Raw genomic sequence first — 22580 nt, 5'->3', positions numbered from 1 at the left:
ATAACTGGGTTGTCTGTCTTTTTGTCGTTGAGTTAAACAATCTCTTTATATATTCTGGATACTAGACCTTTATCTGATATATCATTTCCAAATATTGTCTCCCATTGTGTAGGCTGTCTTTTTACTTTCTTGATGAAGTTCTCTCATGCACAAAAGTGTTTAGTTTTGAGGAGTTCCCATTTCTTTCTTTCATCAATGCTCATGCTTTGGGTGTAAGGTCTAAGAAACCGCCTCCTATTATAAGATTTATAAGATATTTCCCTACAGTTTCTTCTAAAATTTTTATGTCTTAGATCTAATGTTTAGGTCTTAGATCCATTTTGAGTTAATTTTTGTGTAGGGTATGAGATATGGATCTTCTTTCATTCTTTTACATATGGATATCCAGTTCTCTAGCATCATTTATTGAAGAGACTGTTCTGTCCCAGGTGAGTTGGCTTGACTGCCTTATCAAAGATCAATCATCCATAGATGAGAGGGGCTATATCTGAACACTCTATTCAATTCTGTTGGTCAGTATATCTGTCTTTATGCCAGTACCCTGCTGTTTTCACTACTGCAGCTTCATAATACACCTTAAAGCAGGTGGCATGAGACCTCTGACTTCATTTTTCCTCCTGAGGATACTTCTACCTATTTGGGGCACCCTGCCCTTCCAGATAAATTTGGTTATTGGTTTTTCTATTTCTGAAAAGTAAGTTTTGGGGATTTTAATTGGTATTACAATGAATCTGTAAATGAATTACATCTTAAATATATTTAGTCTTCCAATCCATGAACACTGTATGCCCTTCCATCCATTTACGTCTTTTGTGATTTCTTTTAACAATTTCTTGTAGTTTTCTTTGTATAGGTCTTTTGTCACTTTAGTTAAATTTATTCCTAAATATTTTATTCTTTTAGTTGTAATTGTAAATGGAATTTTTTTCTTGATTATTCATTACTACTGGATAGAAACACTACAAATTTTTGAGAGTTGATCTTGTAACCTGCCACTTTGCTGTACTCATTTATTAGCTCTAGTAGTTTTGCTGTGGATGCTTCAGGGTTTTTGACATTTAGTATCATATCATCTGCAAACAGTGAGAGTTTTACTTCTTCTTTTCCAATTCTGATGCCTCGTATTTCTTTTTCTTGTTTAATTCTCTGGCTAGAACTTCCAACACAATGTTGAATAACAGCGGTGATAGTGAACATCCTTATCTTGTTCCTGACCTTAGGGGGGAAGTTTTCATTTTTCCCCATTGAGGATGATGTTAGCTGTGGGTTTTTCACATATTCCCTTTATCATTTTGAGGAAGTTCCCTTCTATTCCTATCCTTTGAAATGTTTTCAACAACAAAGGATGTTGAATTTTGTCAAATGCCTTTTCTGCATCAATCAAGATGATCATGCGGTTTTTCTACTTTGATTTCTTGATATGGTACATTACATTAATTGATTTTCTTATGTTGAACCATTCTTGCATACCTGAGATGAATCCTACTTGGTCATGGCGCATAATTCTTTTAATGTGCTGCGGGATTCAATCTGCTAGAATTTTGTTGAGGATTTTTGCATCTATATTCTTTAGAGAGATTGGTCTGTAGTTTTCTCTTTTTGTAATATCTTTATCTGGCTTTGATATGAGGGTGATGTTCGCTTTGGAGAAAGAGGTAGCTTTCTCATCTCTTCAATTTTTTTTAAGAGTTTGAGCAGGATTGGTTCTAATTCTTTCTGGAATGTTTTGGTAGAATTCACATGTGATATAAAGGAATATTATTCAGCCATAAAAAAAGGAATGAAGTCCTGATGCATATGACAATACAGATGAACTTTGAAGACATGGTGTTGAGCAAAATAATCAGACACAAAAGGATAAATTTTCTATGATTTGCTGATATGAATTAATTAGAATAATCAAGTTCTACAAGTTAGAATCTAGAATACAACTTGTCAGGGGATAGAGTAGTAGGTAAAGAATGCGGAATTGATGCTTAATTTGTACAGAATTTCTACCTAGGTTGATTTTAAAGTTTTTAAGTTCAGTGGTTGTGATGGTAGCACATTATTGGGAATGTTATTAACAGAACTGAATTATATTGGTGAATGTGGTTAAAAACGGAGAAATTTTTCATGTATACTGCTGTAATATAAATTAAAAGATAAAACATAGGACTGAATAACACACTGTATTATAGATGATGGACCACAGAGTATCATACAAGTATAAGAATGTACTTTCATGAATGTGGAAGTTAGATTCAGTTGTCAAGTTGGCCAGGTGAAGGTACCTAGTTTTGTTGCTGTTGACATGAGCCAATGGCATGTGAATTTCATCTGTTCCTCATTATATCTGCAGTCGGCTAAGAGGCATGCCTGCTGTAATGAATGATGTTTGATTAATTGGCTGGTGCTTAAATGAGAGAGTTTAATGTAGCACAGCCCAAGCACCTCAGCATACCTCATCTCAACACTCACAGATCAGCCTAGGCCTTTGGAGATGCAGAAAGAAATCACCCCAGGGAAGGTTGTTGGAACCCAGAGGCCTAGAGAAAAGGCCAGCAGAGATCACCCTGTGCCTTCCCTCATAAGAAAGAACCTCAGTTGAAAGTTAGCTCCCTTTCCTCTGAAGAACTAATGAAATAAATTCCCATTTATTAAAAGCCAAAAAAAAAAAAAAGAATTCACATGTGAAGCCATCTGGTCCTGGACTTTTCTTTTTGGGGAGCTTCTTAATGACTGATTCAATTTCTTTACTTGTGATTGGTTTGTTGAGGTCGTCTATTTCTTCTCGAGTCAATGCTGGTTGTTCAGGCCTTTCTAGAAAGTTGTCTATTTCATCTACATTGTCGAGTTTATTAGCATAAAGTTGTTCATAGTATTCTCTCACTACATCCTTTATTTCTGTGAGGTCAGTGCTTATGTCTTCTCTCCCATTTCTGATTTTATCTGTTTGCATCCTCTCACTTCTTTTTGTCAGCCTCGCTAAGGGTCCATCAATCCTATTGATTTTCTCATGGAACTAACTTCTGGTTTTGCTGATTTTCTTGATTGTTTTCATGTTCTCAACTTCATTTATTTCTGCTCTAATATTCATTATTTCTTTCCTTTTGCTTGCTTTGGGGTTAGTTTGCTTTTCTTTCTCTATGCTGTTCTTTCTCTGCTTCTTCCAAGTGGACATTAAATTCCTCAATTTTTGCCCTTTCTTCTTTTTTGATATAGGCATTTTAGGGCAATAAATTTTCCTCTTAGCACTGCCTTTGCTGCATCCCATAAATTTTGATATGTCATGTTTTCATTTTCATTTGCCTCGAGATATTTACTGATTTCTCTTGCAATTTCTTCCTTGACCCACTAGTTGTTTAAGAGTGTGTTGTTGAGCCTCCACATATTTGTGAATTTTCTGGCACTATGCCTATTATTGATTTCCAACTTCATTCCTTTATGATCTGAGAAAGTGTTTTGTTTCAATCTTTTTAAATTTATTGAGACTTGTGACTCAGCATATGGTCTATTCTTGAGAGTGATCCATGAGCACTTAAGCAAAAGGTGTATTCTAGTTTGCTAGCTGCTGGAATACAATACATCAGAAACAGAATGGCTTTTTAAAGGGGGATTTAATAAGTTGCTAATTTACAGTTCTAAGGCCAAGAAAATTCCCAATTAAAACAAGTCTATAGACATGTTCAATTTAAGGCATCCGGAGAAAGATACCTTGGTTCAAGAAGGCCAACGGCGTTCAACGTTTCTCTCTCAGCTGGAAGGGCACATGGCGAACATGGCAGCATCTGCTGGCTTTCACATGGCTCTACCAAAAAGGGACTCTCTCCAAAATGTTTCTTCTTTTAAACAATTTCAGCAAATAACTCCACCTTCAGTGGGTGGAGACACACCTCCATGGAAATCATCTAATCAAAAGATGACACTCAGTGATAACTGAGTGGGTCACATCTTCATGGAAACAATCAAAACGCTTTCACCAAGCAATACTGAATGTGGATCAACGGGCATGGCTTTTCTGGGGTCCACCACAGATTCAAACCAGCACACTGCTGTTGTGGGGTGTAATGTTCTATAAATGTCTGTTAAGTCTAGCTCATTTATTGTATTATTCAAATTCTCTGTTTCTTTACTGATCCTCTGTCTAGATGTTCTGTCCATTGATGAGAGTGGGGAATTAAAGTCTCCAACTATTACGGTAGCTGTGTCTATTCCTCTTTTCAGTGTTTGCTGCATGTATTTCGGAGCATTCTGGCTCGGTGCATAGATATTTATGATTGTTATGTCTTCTTGTTGAATTGTTTCTTTTATTAATATATAGTGTCCTTCTTCGTCTCCTTTAACTGTTTTACATTTGAAGTCTAATTTGTTGGATATTAATATAGCTACTCCTGCTCTTTTCTGATTGTTATTTGCATGGAATATCTTTTCTCAACCTTTCACTTTCAATCTATGTTTATCCTTGGTCTAAGACGTGTTTCCTGTAGACAGCATATACATGGGTCCTGTTTTTTAATCCATTCTGCCAGTCTATGTCTTTTGATAGGGGAGTTGAATCCATTAACATCTAGTGTTATTACAGTATGGGTAGCACTTTCTTGTACCATTTTGCCTTTTGGATTTTATACATCATATATAATTTTTCTTCTTTTCATCTTTATTGATAGTCTTCATTTCTAAGCTCTTCTTCACACCTCTCTCTTCTGTCTTTTCGTACCTGCCTATAGTGCCCTCTTTAGTATTTCTAAATACTAAAGACAGAGCCAATCTCTAGGTCACAAAGTCTCTCAGTGATTTTTTGTCTGAAAATGGTATAATTTCTCCCTGATTTCTAAAGGACAACTTTGCTGGATACAGAATTCTTGATGGGCAGTTTTGCTCTTTTAGTAATTAAAATATATCATCCCACTGTCTTCTCACCTCCATCAATTCTGCTGAGAAATCGACGCAGTTATTGGGCTTCCCTTATATGTGATAGATTGCTTTTCTCTGGCTGCTTTCAAGATTCTCTCTTTCTCTTTGACCTTTGACATTCTGATTAGTCAGTGTCTTAGAGTACGTCTATTTGGATCTATTCTCTTTGGGGTATGCTGCACTTCTGAATCTGTAATTTTAATTCTTTCATAAGAGGTGGGAAATTTTCAGTGATAATTTCCTCCATTGGTTTTTCTCCTCCTTTACCCCTCTCTTCTCCTTCTGGGACACCCACAACATGTATATTCATGCCCTTCATGTTGTCATTCAATTCCCTGAGTCTCTGCTCATATTTTTCCATTCTTTTCCCTATATTTTCTTTTGCCTGTCAGATTTCAGATGTCCCATCCTCCAGTACACTAATCCTATCTTCTGCCTCTTGAAATCTACCATTGTAGGTTTCCATTGCTTTTTTTCACCTCTTCTACCGTGTCTTTCATTCCCAGAAGTTCTGTGATTTTTTTTTTCATATTTTCGATTTCTTCTTTTTGTTTGTTCCTTGCCTTCTTTATATCCTCCTTGAATTCACTGATTTGACTCTTGATGAGGTTTTCCACATCTGTTCAAACATTCTGAATTAGCTGTTTCAACTCCTGTATCTCATTTGAATTGTTGGTTTGTTCCTTTGACTGAGCCAATATCTTCAATTTTCCTAGTGTAATTTGTTTTTTGCTGTTGTCTAGGCATTTAATTACCTTAATTAGTTTATTCTGGAGACTGTTTCACTTCTTTTACCTAAGATTTTCTTGTCAGATGACTTTGTTGTCTATCTTTTATTAGACATTCAGTTCAGCTTATTCTGGACCACTAGCTTAGGTTTTGTTTAACAGAACGGAATTTTTCAGTTCTTGTTTTTTGTTTCTTGCCCTCCCTGTTATGGTGGTTACCCCCCTCCACCCTTAGGAGGGTCTACTTAGGTATTATAGACCCCAGCCAGATTTTCCCAGACCAAACTTGCCTCCTCTCAGAAGGAAAGAGTCACCTGTGTCAGTTTTCTCTGAGGATAAGACCCAGAAGGTTGAAAGACTTTCCTATGAAGTCTCTGGACTCTGTGTTTTTCCTATGCTGCCCAGTATGTGGCACTTTTCTGCCTGCAGGTTCCACCAGCATAAGATGATGCAGTACTTTTAACTTCAGCAGACTCTCCCTGCTGGGGAAGTGGTGGAGACAGAGGAGAGATTGTAGGCTGGCTTTAACCTCTTCAATTTTCCAGACCTTGGGGTCTGAATTCCTTGAGGGAGGAAATCCACCTGAGGTGGGTGCCACCCCTCTCCTGGGTGGCTTTGTCTGACTTTGGTATAAGGGTGATATTGGTTTCACAGAATGAGTTAGGTAAATTTTTAATTTTTTTTCAGGGGTTTGAGCAGGACTGGTACTAATTCTATCTTGAATGCTTGATAGAATTCACATGTGAAGCGATCTGGCCAAAGACCCGGAAATTTATGATATTTGTTACCATTAAATAATTATACAATGAATTTGTACAATTATTTGTACCCCTATTACTTTTATGGTCTCTGAAGTTTATAGACCAAATATTGCCCAATATTTAAACAGCCATATTTGTTAAAATATTTATATTCTAAATTAATATTCTTTGAAACTGCAATCAATTCTATCAATGAACAGAATTATGGTATGTTCAGAAACACCAACAAAGGATTCCTTTTTTTTTAATTCTAAAATAGGTATCATGGTTGAGGCACTAACTCCATAACAAAATCATGAATACAAATAAAACCACACAAACAGTCAAAAAGTAAAAAAAAAAAAAAAGGTAAAGTAATTTTCAGTTTCACCTAACAAGTGAGAAAATATTTTAATAAGCACCAATAAGGAACAATTAGAAAAAGAAATAACATAATGTATACAAAACTTGGGAGATGTTAACTCTTTTGGGATCTAAAATATGATGGACCACATGAACAGCAAAGCACCTCTCACATTTTCTGACTTAGTGTAGTACAGTGAACAAAGCATCATTTCTGACACACTTAGGTATAAATCCCAAGACTGCCATATTTTGTGTAATGCTGAAAAAGTTAACTTCTCTGAGCTTCAAATTCCTCACCTATAAAATAGGGATGATATCTATCTTACATCACACATAAACAACTTAAGTATACAGTATTTGGAAGAGGTCAATAAATGATGGTTATTAAGACATAATTGTATGTTTAATTCTAATGTAACCATACGTAAATGGTTTCATTGCAGTATCCTTAAATTCCCTTTCAATAGCAACCAACACAACTAAATTTTGCCATACTCTAAAATTCTAAACAAAGGAACTAATTTCTACTCTGACTACACTGCTTTAAGATGGCAACTTACTTTCATTCTGCAAGATGTTAATGGCATCATCCATAATGCAGTCTGGTGAAAATCCTGCAGTTTTTGATAACAAACCCAACAAAGATGCAATTTTCAGCCTCACGGATGCATCATTCTCCTGGAACAATAGAAGCGATTGTTACTATGGTGCTCTACTCTCAGCTAACCTACAAACAGGAACATGGGAAATTAACACCCCAGAAGAGATTCAATGATTTTAGTAAACTAAGGCTTCATTTCCAAAAATTTAACTTGATATACTTCAAGGAAGAGAGGTCATCTCAATCAGAATGTTATACCCAAATACTGCAAAGTGAGACTATTTTAATGCCTTCCTAACACCATTAATTTCTAGCCAGAAATGTACTGGTGGGATTACAATTACTTTGCCAGTGCTAAGAGTGAATACATTTTGATACCAAAGACAAAATTAAGTAAATGTATACTCAAAGGATGAAGTGCCTTTATGACCAAATCCCCACTTCCCACTTACAGTTTCTAAGGACATGAGAGGAGGCTAGGGAAGGGATAAAACATACACAGAGTCACAAACCTAATACCCTGACACATCTATGCCACTTACCACATACCTAACCTTGGGAAAATCATTTACTTGGAAACTTAACCTTAAGCTGCAAGGGGCAGCAGAAAGAAAAAGGACTTTGAAATAGCCAGATTTAGCTATGAAACCCAGACTTTCTACACAGAGTCACAGACTAACTTCCCTGGGTATCATCTGTGAAAAGAGGTTAATACAAACCTCAGAGGGATACTGAAAGAACTAGAACAGAAATGGGCACATAATAGGCAGTCAAATATTAGTGTTCTTCTTCCCTTCTCTCTGATAATCCATTCTTTCTTGTAGGGTGTACAAAAACTGAACTGCCTTACTCACAAGGGTACCATAAAGAGCAAATAAACATAAGTAAAATAAGGATGCAACCATTCAAACCCAGCATGTGATAAATTCTACATGAAAATGCCCCAGTTTTCAAGCAATAAATAGCATGGGGAAAGAGCAGAATGAGGGGAAAGGGGAGACTGTTAAAGACTTAAAGAAACTTAAGAGACAGATATATTAACCAATGCAATGGTGGATCTTTTCAAACAAAGTGTAAAAAGACTTAGAGATAATCAATGAAAATGAAAACTGCATGGATTAGCATTAAGGATTATTAAGTGTGGTAATCTTTTTTTTTTTGAAGTCCTAAAAAAAGACCTTATCTAGTTTCTACAAAGGTTTCATGCACTAGGGTAACTGTCCAGAACCTACAACCTCCAGATGGGTCCAGGACCAGATAAGTCTTGAATGCAGAGAGGCCAGCCTCTCCAGAATATCAACTAATTCCATCCCCCTATACCCATATTATCAACAGCCCCTTCCAACACGAAAAGGTTAGACTAGGAATAGCCCAAATACCCCTAAAGAGTGGGAGAAAGATCAACGGTGATGGTGGAGTTATACAGAGAAGGTCAGGTTTAACAAATGAATATGAGTACTGAATCATTATACTGATTTTCTTCTAGCCTCCAGTACCTCAGAACAGCCAGAAATAAAAACTTAAAACCGTGGAATTGAAACCCATACCAAACTCTGAAATCTGTTCTACAACTAATTGTTGCAATGTTCTTTAAAATTTATTACTTTTACATATATATGTTATTTAAATACAAAGAATATAACAGAGAACACAGGATTTGACAAACAAGCATGACTGCTAAATCATTATACTGATATTTCTGTTGGTCTCCAGTGTCTCGGAGCAGCTAAAAGAAAAAACAAAAAATCTTGGAACTGTAATCCATACCAAACTTTAAAATTTGTTCCATACCAAACTTTAAAATCTGTACCTGGCAATTAATTGCTTTTTTTTATTTGTTATACTTCACGATAAAAAAAAGTCCTTATCTGTTAAAGGAAGATAATTAATTACTTACAAGTGAAATGATATGCTGTCTCAAGTTTGCTTTAAAATATTTAACCATCCGTCCCCCAACAAAGTGAGGGAATGGATCAAACAAGAATAGCAAAATGGCTTTTGGTAAGGGAGGGGGCCAAGATGGCGGCATAGCAATGTGCGTGTTTACTTTGTTCTCCAGAACAACTACTAAATAACCAGAAACAGTACAGAACAGCTCCCAGAGCCATGACAGTAACTGGACACACAGCGTACCCCAGTCTGGGCCAACTGGACCGGCTGAGAGCCTCCCCAGAACCGTGAGTTCCCCAAGCTGCAGCGGCCAGCACCCAGCACCCTTTCCCCACAGGTGGCTTCCCAGAGGGAAAGAAAAGAGACTCTAAACCGGGTCAAGGCAAAGGTCACTCATTAGGCTAACAGAAAAAGAGGAAAGGGGAGGAAACGGAGGTTTTTGTGGCTGTGCTTCTATGGAGACTTGGCTGCCTCTGGATTCACCGGCAGGACTTCTTGGGCTGCAACGCACCAGGCATAGGCAGAAATGGACTGCTTTCAGAACTGTCTCCCACCTGTGCCTTCCCCAGGGGAGGGATGAAGCCCAACTCAGGTGGAATCTCTCCCTCAAGGAATTCAGAATCCAGGGCATGGCAATTTGAAGCCATTAAAACCAGCCTACAACCTCTCCTCTGTCTCCACCACGCCCCTGGAAGCAGGGAGAGTCTTCCAAAGTTAAAGGTGCCGCATCATCTTATCCTGGTGGGACCCGCAGGCAGACAAGTGCCTGGGGAGGATACTGGGGAGGATAAGAAAAACAGAGCCCAGAGAATTCACAGGAAAGTCTTTTAACCTGCTGGGTCTCACCCTCAGGGAAAACTGACGCAGGTGACTCCTTCCCCCTGATAGGAGGCCAGTTTAGTCCAGGAAAATCTGGTTGGAATCTATAATACCTACATAGACCCTCCTAAGGGTGGGGAGGGAAAAGGCACCATACAAGCAGGAAAAGAAACAAGAAAACAAAAACTGAAAAATTATACTCCGTTAACCAAAACCTAAGCTAGAAGTTCAAAAAAACTGAACAGCAGGTCAAAGAACAGACAGACAATAAATTCATCAGCAAGAAAACCCTAGGTAAGAGAAGGGAAAGCAATCTCCAGATTAAACTAATTAAGGTAATTAAATGTCTGGATGCCAGCAAAAAATAATAAATCACACCAGGAAAATTAAAGATATGGCCCAGTCAAAGGAACAAACCAATAGATCAAATGAGATACAAGAGCTGAAACAATTAAATCAGAATATACGAACAGACATGGAAAACGTCATCAAAAACCAAATCAATGAAGTGAGGGAGGATATAAAGAAGGCAAGGAATAAACAAAAAGAAGAAATGGAAACTATGAAAAAGCAAATCACAGAACTTATGGGAATGAAAGGTACAGTAGAAGAGATGAAAAAAACAATGGAAAACTACAATGATCGATTTCAAGAGACAGAGGTGAGGATTAGCAAACTGGAGGACAGAACATCTGAAATCTGACAAGAAACAGACACTACAGGGAAAAAAATGGAAAAATATGAGCACGACTCAGGGAATTGAATGATAATATGAAGCACACAAATATACATGTTGTGGGTGTCCCGGAAGGGGAAGAGAAGGGAAAAGGAGAAAAACTAATGGAAGAAATTATCACTGAAAATTTCCCAACTCTTATGAAAGACCTAAAATTACAGATCCAAGTAGTGCAGCGTACCCCAAAGAGAATAGATCCAGACGTTCTCCAAGGCACTTACTAGTCAAAATGTCAGAGGTCAAAGAGAAAGAGGATCCTGAAAGCAGCAAGAGAAAAGCAATCCATCACATACAAGGGAAATCCAATAAAACTATGTCTAGATTTCACAGCTGAAACCATGGAGGCGAGAAGACAAGTGGGATGATATATTTAAATTACTAGAAGAGAAAAACTGCTAACCAAGAATTCTATACCCAGCAAAATTGTCCTTCAAAAATGAGGGAGAAATTAAAATGCTTTCAGACAAAAAATCAGTGAGAGAATTTGTGACCAAGAGACCACCTCTGCAAAAAATACTAAAGGGAGCAGTAGAGACAGATACGAAAGACAGAAGAGAGAGGTGTGGGGAAGAGTGCAGAAAGAAGTAAATTAGATATGATACATAAAATACAAAAGGGAAAATGGTAGAAGAAAGTAGTACCCGTACAGTAATAACACTAAATGTTAATGGATTAAACTCCCCAATCAAAAGACACAGACTGGCAGAATGGATTAAAAAACAGAATTCTTCTATATGCTGTCTACAGGAAAACACATCTTAGACCCAAAGATAAACATAGGCTGAAAGTGAAAGGTTGGGAAAAGATATTTCATGCCAATAACAACCTGAAAAGAGGAGGAGTAGTTATACTAATATCCAACAAATTAGATATCAAATGTAAAACAGTTAAAAGAGACAAAGAAGGACACTATCTACTAAAAAAAGGAACAATTCAACAAGAAGACATAACGATCATAAATATTTATGCACCGAACCAGAATGCCCGAAAATACATGAGGCAAACACGGCAAACACTGAAAAGGGAAATAGACACATCTACCATAATAGTTGGACACTTCATTTCCCCACTCTCATCAAGGGACAGAACATATAGACAGATGATCAATAAAAAAACACAATTTGAATATCACAATAAATGAGCTAGACTTAACGGACACTTATAGGACATTACACCCCACAACAGCAGGATACACACTTTTCTCAACTGCTCATGGATCATTCTCAAAGACAGACAATATGCTGGGTCACAAAACAAGTCTCAACAAACTTAAAAAGACTGAAATCATACAAAACACTTGCTCAGATCATAAGGGAATGAAGTTGGAAATCAATAAAAGGCAGAGTGCCAGAAAATACACAAACATGTGGAGGCTCAACAACACACTCTTAAACAACCAGTGGGTCAAGGAAGAAATTACAAGAGAAATCAGTAAATATCTTGAGGCAAATGAAAATGAAAACACAGCATATCAAAATTTATGGGATGCAGCAAAGACAGTGCTAAGAGGGAAATTTATTGCCCAAATGCCTATATCAAAAAAGAAGAAAGGGCAAAATTCAGGAATTAACGGCCCACTTGGAAGAACTGGAGAAAGAACAGCAAACTAACCTCAAAGCAAGCAAAAGGAAAGAAATAACAAAGATTACAGCAGAACTAAATGAAATTGAGAACATGAAAACAATTGAGACAATCAATAAAACCAGAAGTTGGTTCTATGAGAAAATCAATAAGATTGATGGGCCCTTAGCAAGACTGACAAAAAGAAGAAGAGAGAGGATGCAAATAAATAAGATCAGAAATGGAAGAAGAGACATAAGCACTGACCCCACAGAAATAAAGGAGGTAATAACAGGATACTATGAACAACTTTACGCTAATAAATACAACAATGTAGATGAAATGGACAACTTCCGAGAAAGATATGAACAACCAACTTCGACTCAAGAAGAAATAGATGATCTCAACAAACCAATCACAAGTAAAGAAATTGAATTAGTCATTAAATAGCTTTCCAAAAAGAAAAGTCCAGAACCAGACAGCTTCACATGTGAATTCTACCAAACATTTCAGAAAGAATTAGTACCAACCCTGCTCAACCTCTTCAAAAAAATTGAAGTGGAGGGAAAGCTACCTAATTCATTCTATGAAGCCAACATCACCCTCATACCAAAACCAGGCAAAGAAATTACCAAAAAAGAAAACTACAGACCAATCTCTCTAATGAATATAGATGCAAAAATCCTCAACAAAATTCTAACAAATCAAATCCAGCAACACATTAAAAGAATTATACATCATGACCAAGTAGGATTCATCCCAGGTATGCAAGGATGGTTCAACATAAGAAAATCAATTAATGTAATACACCATATCAACAAATCAAAGCAGAAAAATCACATGATCCTCTCAATTGATGCAGAGAAGGCATCTGACAAAATTCAACATCCTTTCCTGTTGAAAACACTTCAAAGGATAGGAATACAAGGAAACTTCCTTAAAATGATAAAGGGAATATATGAAAAACCCACAGCTAACATCATCAATGCCGAAAAACTGAAAACGTTCCCCCTAAGATAAGGAACAAGACAAGGATGTCCACTATCACCACTGTTATTCAACATTGTGTTGGAAGTTCTAGCCAGAGCAATTAGACAAGAAAAAGAAATACAAGACATCAAAATTGGAAAGGAAGAAGTAAAACTATCATTGTTTGCAGACGATATGATACTATATGTCGAAAACCCTGAAGAATCCACAGCAAAACTACTACAGCTAATAAACGAGTACAGCAAAGTGGCAGGTTACAAGATCAACATTCAAAAATCTGTAATGTTTCTACACAATAGTAATAAACAATCTGAGGGAAATCAAGAAACGAATTTCATTTACAATTGCAACTAAAAGAATAAAATACTTAGGAATAAATTTAACTAAAGAGACAAAAGTCCTATACAAAGAAAACTACAAGAAACTGTTAAAAGAAATCACAGAAGACCTAAATAAATGGAAGGGCACACCATGTTCATGGATTGGAAGACTAAATATAGTTAAGATGCCAATTCTACCTAAATTGATTTACAGATTCAACGCAATACCAATCAAAATCCCAACAACTTACTTTTCAGAAATAGAAAAACCAATAAGAAAATTTATCTGGAAGGGAAGAGTGCCCCGAATTGCTAAAAGCATCTTGAGGGAAAAAAATGAAGCTGGAGGTCTCATGCTGCCTGACTTTAAAGCATATTATGAAGCCACAGTGGTCAAAACAGCATGGTACTGGCATAAAGATAGATATATCAACCAATGGAATCAAATAGAGTGTTCAGATATAGACCCTCTCATCTATGGACATTTGATCTTTGATAAGGCAGTCAAGCCAACTCACCTGGGACAGAACAGCCTCTTCAATAAATGGTGCCTAGAGAACTGGATATCCATATGCAAAAGAATGAAAGAGGACCCGTATCTCACACCGTATACAAAAGTTAACTCAAAATGGATCAAAGATCTAAACATCAGATCTAAGACCATAAAACAGTTAGAGGAAAATGTAGGGAAATATCTTATAAATCTTATAATTGGAGGCGGTTTTATAGACCTTACACCTAAAGCAAGAGCACTGAAGAAAGAAAGAAAGAAATGGGAACTCCTCAAAATTAAACACTTTTGTGCATCAAAGAACTTCATCAAGAAAGTAAAACGACAGCTACACAACAGGAGACAATATTTGGAAATGACATATCAGATAAAGGTCTAGTATCCAGAATTTATAAAGAGATTGTTCAACTCAACAACAAAAAGACAGCCAATCCAATTACAAAATGGGAAAAAGACTTGAACAGACACCTCTCAGAAGAGGAAATACAAATGGCCAAAAGGCACATGAAGAGATGCTCAACGTCCCTGGCCATCAGAGAAATGTAAATCAAAACCACAATGAGATATCATCTCATACCGACCAGAATGGTCATTATCAATAAAACAGAAAATGACAAGTGCTGGAGAGGATGTGGAGAAAGAGGCACACTTATTCACTGTTGGTGGGAATGTCAAATGGTGCAACTGCTGTGGAAGGCAATTTGGCGGTTCCTCAAAAAGCTGAAAATAGAATTGCCATATAACCCAGCAATTGAAAGGTATCTACACAGAGGACTTAAGGGCAAAGACACAAACAGACATTTGCACACCAATGTTTATAGCAGCATTATTTACAATTGCAAAGAGATGGAAGCAGTCAAAATGCCCATCAACAGACGAGTGGCTAAACAAACTGTGGTATATATACATACGATGGAATATTATGCAGCTTTAAGACAGAATAAACTTATGAAGCATGTAATAACATGGATGGACCTAGAGAACATTATGCTGAGTGAGACTAGCCAAAAACTGAAGGACAAATACTGTATGGTTCCACTGATGTGAACCGACATTGGAGAATAAACTTGGAATGCGTCATTGGTAACAGAGACCATCAGGAGTTAGAAATAGGGTAAGATAATGGGTAATTGGAGCGGAAGGGATACAGACTGTGCAACAGGACTAGATATAAAAACTCAAAAATGGACAGCACAATACTACCTAACTGCAATGTAATTATGTTAAAACACTGAATGAAGCTGCATCTGAGCTATAGTTTTTGTTTGTTTGTTCTGTTTTTTATATTTTTTTGTATTTTTTATTTTTTTCTCTGTATTATCATTTTATTTCTTTTTCTGTTGTCTTGCTATTTCTTTTTCTAAATTGAGGCAAATGTACTAAGAAATGATGATCATACATCTACATGACGATATAAAGAAATACTGATTGCATATGTAGAATGGAATGATTTCTAAATGTTGTGTTAGTTAATTTTTTTTTTAATTAATAAAAAAAAAAAAGAATAACTTGAGGAGGCAATTACAGACAGAATGGTGAAGAAAGGCCATTCTTGAGGATACAATTTTTAATGGACACCTAATACCAAAAGCAAAAATTTTTTAAAGAAAGAATGAATCAGGGGGTGTAAGGGTAGTTCAGTGGTAGAATTCTTGAGTGCCATGTGGGAGACTCAGGTTCAATTCATGGCCCATGCACTTTTCAAACAAAGAAACAAACAAGCAAATAAATGAAAAGCCAAAAAAATTCAAGAAATGATGTTTTAATAGGGGGATACTCACATGGAAAAAGAATGAAATGTGAGCCCTGCCATACAACATACAAAAAAAAAGAATGAATCAAAATGAAGACAAGATAAGTTAAACCATGGACTTATAATTAAAAGTACAAATATAAAAATATTCTATCATCAGTGGTAACAATTGTTCCACGCCAATGCAAGGTTTTGACGGTGGAGTGGTATGCAGGAATTCTGTATTTTATGAACGACTGTTCCGTAAGACGACAACTTCTCTAATTAATTTTTTAATGAAGACCAGAAATCATAGAAAAAAGATAATTAATCACATATGACAAGCATAAAGCATATATTAAGTGCACAGATTTAAATCCAAATATCAATAATTAAATCACACATAATAAGAAAAATATCCCAAATAAAGGATAAAGACAGACTGCATTTTTAAAAAAGTAAGCACATGTTGTTTACATGCTTCATATTAAAAACAAAGTTAGAGAAGAAATGAAAGTAAAAGGGTGGAAAAAAATATACCACACAAACACCAATAAAAAGAAATCTGACTCAACAGTGAGAGACAGAAAGCCTTCCCCCTAATATCAAGAGCGTGGCAAGGATGCCCTCCGCCACCACTATAATTCAACATGGTAACAGAAGTTCTAGCTAGAGCAATTAGGCAGGAAAAAGAAACAAAAGGCATCCAAATCAGAAAGGAAGAAGTAAAATTTTCATTATTTGCAAATGACATGATAGTATACTTGAAAGTCCTGAGAAATCTATGACAAAACCTCTTGAGCTAATAAACAATTTCAGCAAAGTGGTGGGATACAAGATTTATGTGCACAAATCAGTAATGTTTCCATACCCAAGCAATGACCTAACTGAGAAACAATTAAGAAAAAAATTCCGTTTAAATTAGCAACTAAAAGAATCAAGTATCTAGGAATAAACTCAACCAAGGTCATAAGGATCTGTACACAGAAAGTGACAAAACAATTGTTAAAAGAAATCAAAGAAGATCTAATAGTTGGGAAGACATTCCTTGCTAATGGAAGTTAAATGTCAATTCTACCCAAAGTGATGCACAGAGACAATGCAATACCAATCAAAATTCTAACAACCTACTTTGAAGACTTGTAAAAGCTAGTTATCAAATTTATTTGGAAGGGAGAGAGATCTTGAATACCTAAAAATATACTAAAAAAGAACAAAGTGGGAAGACTAATACTTTCTGATTTTTAAGCTTATTACAAAGCCACAGTGGTCAAAACAGCAGGGTACTGGCAGAAAACTAGAAGTATTGACCAATGGAATCGAATCAAGATTGCAGAGATAGACCACCAAATATATGGTCAATTATCTCCAACAAGGTCACCAAATCCACTGAACTGGGTCAAAATAGTTTTTTCAATAAATGGGAATAGGAGAACTGGATATCAATAGCCAAAAAATGAAAGAGGGCCCTTACTTACATTCTATAACAAAATTAACTTAAAGTGATTCAAACACCAAAATATAAAAGATAGTACCATAAAACTCCCAGAAGAAAATACAGGGAACATCTTCAAGACCTAGTCACAGGAGGCAGCTTCCTAAACCCAAAGCAATAGCAACAAAAGAAAAAAATAAATAAATGGGAACTCTCAAAATCAAATGCTTTTGTGCCCCACAGGACTTTCAGCCAACTATATAGAAACATTTGGCAACTTTACATCTGATAAGGGCTTGATATCCAATGTATATAAGGAAATCCTACAACTCAACAACAGAACAACAACCCAATTATAAAATGGGCAAAAGATATGAATAGACATTTTCCCAAAAAGCAAATACAAATGGCTAAAAAGCAAAGGAAGAGATGCTCATTTTCATTAGCTATAGGGGAAATGCAGATCAAGACTATAATGAGATATCACCTCATACCTATAAGAATGGCTGATATTAAACAAACAGGAAATGACAAATGTTGGAGAGGATGTGGAGAAACTGGAACACTTACACACTGCTGGTGGGAATAAATAATGGTATAGCCACTGTGGAAGACAGTTTAGTAGTTCCTTAGAGAACTAAATATTGAGTTGCCCTACAACCCAACAATACCACTACCCAGTATACACCCAGAAAAGCTGAACGCAGTGACACAAACACTTGCAAATCAATGTTCATACCAATATTATTCACAATTGCCAATGAGAGCAACAATCCAAGTGCCCATCAACAGACCAGTGGATAAAGAAAATGTGATATATACATACAATGGATTATGCAGCAGTAAAAAAAAATGAGGTTATGAAGCATATGACAACATGGATGAACCTCAAGGACAGAATGCTGAGTAAATTAAGCCAGACACAAAAGGATAGATAATGTATGTTCTAGAGTTAGCTAGCTGCCGGAATGCAATATACCTGAAACGGAATGGCTTTTAAAAAGGGGAATTTAATAAGTTTCTAATTTACAGTTCCGAGGCTGAGAAATTGTCCCAGTTAAAACAAGTCTATAGAAATGTCCAATCAAAGGCATTCATCCAGGGAGAGATAACTTGGTTCAGGAAGGCCGATGAAGTTTAGGGTTTCTCTCTAAAGTAAGAAGGCACATGGTGAACACAGTCAGGGCTTCTCTCTCATCTGGAATGGCACATGGCGAACACATCGTCATCTGCTAACTTTCCCTCCTGGCTTCCAGTTTCATGAAGCTTCCCGGGAGGTGTTTTCCTTCTTCATCTCCAAAGGTCACTGACTTGTGGACTCTCTGCTTTGTGGTGCTGCTCTCTCTGAATCTCCCATTCTCCAAAACGTTTCTTCTTTTATAGGACTCCAATAAACCCATCAAGACCCACCCAAATGGGTGGGGACATGTCTCACCTAATCCAGTTTAACAGCCACTCTTGACTAAACCACATCATCCAGGGAGATGATCTGATTACAGTTTCAAACATACAGTATTGAACAGGGACAACTCCACCTTTATGAAATGGGATTTTGATCAAAACATGGCTTTTCTAGGGGGCATACTTTCTTTCAAACCATCACATGTATGATTTCGCATACTAAGAGGCTTATATGTAGACTATAGGGGACCTAGAGATATACAGAAGCTAGAGATTGGTGAATGGTTACCCAATGAGGTTGAACTCAAATGTAAGGGAATGGATAGAAATGAAGGCAGTTCATAGTGGATTTATAAGTAATATTCAAGGTGAACAGGTTTGAAAGGGGTTTTATAGAGCCACGTATCTTACCAACTAACACTACAAATACAGGTAAGTTCTTGTATGAACTACTTCAAAGATATGAAACTTGTACAAACAGTCAATAACAGAAGGGTATAGCGAAAAAATATTAATTTTGCATGATATGGTCTATATGTAACAGGAAGACATCAACAGCACCACAGCAATACCAGGGGTAAACAACTGGGGGGGAGGAGAACAGTGAAGGGGAGGTCTGAATTTTCCATCTGGTGAAGGTGTGTTTATCAGTTATTTTTCTCTTTAGAGCAATGAAAATTGTCTAAAATTGAGAGTGTTGATGATTGTACAACTAAGTGAGGATAATGTGAGATATGGATTGTTGACTTTGGACATTATACATGATGTCCAACGGATGGAGGTGGCTGAGGGATACAGACTGAGAAGTAGAATGGTGAACTGTGATATATACATATGATGGAATATCTAATACAGCTACAGAAAGGAACAAAGTCATCAGGCATGGAATGAGGTGAATAAACCTTTGGGACATTATGTGGTGCAAAATAAGCCAGAATTAAAAGAAAAAATACTGTGTGATTTCTTTTAGAAAATATTTTTAAGAAAATTGGGGTCTAGACTGTAAGCTATTATAGTAGTCATATTTAGTCTGCAGTTGTAAATGTTATTTCTACATTTTAAAATGAATATGATTGCTGATTCATTAAACTGACATCTCTTCTAGTCTTCAGTATCTTAGATCAGCTAGAAGTAAAAACCTAAAATTGTGGAACTGCAACCCATGCCAAACTCTGAAATCTGTTCTACAACTAATTGTTGCGCTGTGCTTTGAAATTTATTGCTTTTTTTGTATATATGTTATTTTCACAAAAAAAAAAAGAAGAAAAAGTCGATTGTGATGATAAAAAAATTATTCCTTCTAGCCTCCTATATTCTGGAGCAGCCAGAAGGAAAAATCTGAGAGGATCACATCCCATGACAAGCTCTGGGATATGTACTGTAACTACTTGAAGAGTGCTCTGAAAACTATTGCCTTTTTCCTTTCTTTGGTTTGTATATATGTTATATGATAAAATAAAAAAGTTTTTTTTTAAAAATGTAGTGCTACACATGTATAACCTGGAGTCTCCCTGGAACTTTGGCTACCTGTGTGACGCCTAAGAGTCAGAGTTGGAGTTCTGCAGCTCTGAAAGTCAGCACTGCTATACACAACAACAGAAACCAAAAAAGAGATCAATCTTCAATTAGAGATAAGAATGAGGCCAATCGGGTCAGGAATAAGGTAAATCAGAAGACAGGGGCTCTTTGTCTGCCGGCCCGGCGCGCGGCGCCCACGCCCCGCAGCAGCCGGCCCGCCCGCCCTCCTCTCCCTTCTTCCCCCTCCTGCTCCGGCGGCTCTCCAACCACAACCGTGCCCTCTTCCACCTTCACCGGCTCCTCCGCCACCAGCCTCGACAGCCTTGCCACCCTCACCTTTCCTCCTCCAGAACAGTTACTGGGGGAGTGGAGACAATATCGAGCAGCTCCCGGAGCCAGGACGGAGAGCAAAGGGACGGCGTACCCCATCCTGGAACAGCTGACTGTCTGGGAGAACCAGCTTCGGTGAGATCACCGAGGGGCGCGGGTTTTCCCGGGCGGGACGGCAAGCGGCCGAAGTCCCTCCCTTCCTCCTTCCCAGGCCAGCTGGCAGAATTGGGCAAGCGGTTCCCTTGGGCCGCGGCGGCTGGCGCCCCCACCACGCGAGGCCCCCCGGACCAACTGAGAGAGTTGGGTCGGAAATCCCCAGACTGTGGAGAACGGTGACCGGGGGGTCCCTTCCAAACACGTGACTCCCCGGTCCGACTGGGAACAGTGCACTCTCCCGGGCTGCGACAGTTGGCGTCCTCTCGCCACGCTTGGCGCCCCGGGCCAACTAGGAAATTCGATTGGGCACTCTCCCGTGCTGCGGCGGCCTGCGACCCTCCCCACGTTCGGACCCCCAGGCCGGCTGGCACTCTTCCAAGATGCTTCGGCTGCCGAACCTCCCCTACAGCGAGAGTTTTCCAGAGTTAAAGGACCCACAGCAACTTTCACTGGTGGAACCCGTAGACAAACGTGTGCCACGAGCGCCACCTACTGGGCAGGATAAGAAAAACAGAACCCAGAGATTTCACAGAAAAATCTTTCAACCTGTGGGGTCCAACACCCAGGGAAATCTGACTAAATGCCCAGACGCCAGCAGAAGATAACGGATCACGCTCAGAATATTGAAAATATGGCCCAGTCAAAGGAACAAACCAATAGTTCAAATGAGATACAGGAGGTGAAACAACTAATGTTGAATATACGAACAGAAATGGAAAACCTCTTCAAAAACGAAATCGATAAATTGAGGGAGGACATGAAGAAGACATGGGCTGATCAAAAAGAAGAAATAGAAAAACTGAAAAAACAAATCACAGAGCTAATGGAAGTGAAGGTTAAAGTAGAAAAGATGGAAAAAACAATGGATACCTACAATGATAGATTTAAAGAGACAGAAGATAGAATTAGTGATTTGGAGGCTGGAACATCTGAATTCCAAAAAGAAACAGAAAATATCGGGAAAAGAATGGAAAAATTTGAACAGGGTATCAGGGAACTCAAGGACAATGTGAATCGCACAAATATACGTGTTGTGGGTGTCCCAGAAGGAGAAGAGAAGGGAAAAGGAGGAGAAAAAGTAATAGAACAAATTATCACTGAAAATTTCCCAACTCTTATGAAAGACCTAAAATTACAGATCCAAGAAGTGCAGCGCACCTCAAAGAGATTAGACCCAAACAGGCGTTCCCCAAGACACTTACTAGTTAGAATGTCAGAAGTCAAAGAGAAAGAGAGGATCTTGAAAGCAGCGAGAGAGAAGCAATCAATCACATACAAGGGAAACCCAATAAGACTAGGTGTAGATTTCTCAGCAGAAACCATGGAAGCTAGAAAACAGTGGGATGATATATTAGAGTTACTAAAAGAGAAAAACTGCCAACCAAGACTCCTATATCCAGCAAAATTGTCCTTCAAAAATGAGGGAGAAATTAAAACATTCTCAGACAAAAAGTGACTGAGAGAATTTGTGACCAAGAGACCAGCTCTGCAAGAAATACTAAAGGGAGCACTAGAGTCAGATACAAAAAGACAGAAGAGAAAGGCATGGAGAAGAGTGTAGAAAGAAGGAAAGTCAGATATGATATATATTATACAAAAGGCAAAATGGTAGAGGAAAATATTATCCAAACAGTAATAACTCTAAATGTTAATGGACTGAATTCCCCAATCAAAAGACATAGACTGGCAGAATGGATTAAAAAACAGGATCCTTCTATATGCTGTCTACAGGAAACACATCTTAAACCCAAAGATAAATATAGGTTGAAAGTGAAAGGTTGGGAAAAGATATTTCATGCAAATAACAACCAGAAAAGAGCAGGAGTGGCTATACTAATATCCAACAAATTA

General features: G+C 37.6%; 1 protein-coding gene across 2 annotated transcripts in view; it reads right to left on the bottom strand.

Moving 5' to 3' along the window:
- INTS4 (integrator complex subunit 4) overlaps positions 1–22580 on the bottom strand; it is a 209721-nt gene that overhangs the window by 158024 nt on the left and 29117 nt on the right. For both annotated transcript variants that reach the window (XM_077113469.1, XM_077113471.1), the window contains one exon: positions 7291–7408. In XM_077113469.1, the coding sequence (XP_076969584.1) occupies positions 7291–7408 (118 nt within the window). The remainder of the gene's footprint in view (positions 1–7290; positions 7409–22580) is intronic.

This window comes from Tamandua tetradactyla, chromosome 8 (assembly GCF_023851605.1).
Source record: "Tamandua tetradactyla isolate mTamTet1 chromosome 8, mTamTet1.pri, whole genome shotgun sequence".
Taxonomy (NCBI): domain Eukaryota; kingdom Metazoa; phylum Chordata; class Mammalia; order Pilosa; family Myrmecophagidae; genus Tamandua; species Tamandua tetradactyla.
The sequence above is the reverse complement of the archived record's forward strand: the minus strand, read 5'-3'. Positions and strand labels throughout refer to the sequence as shown.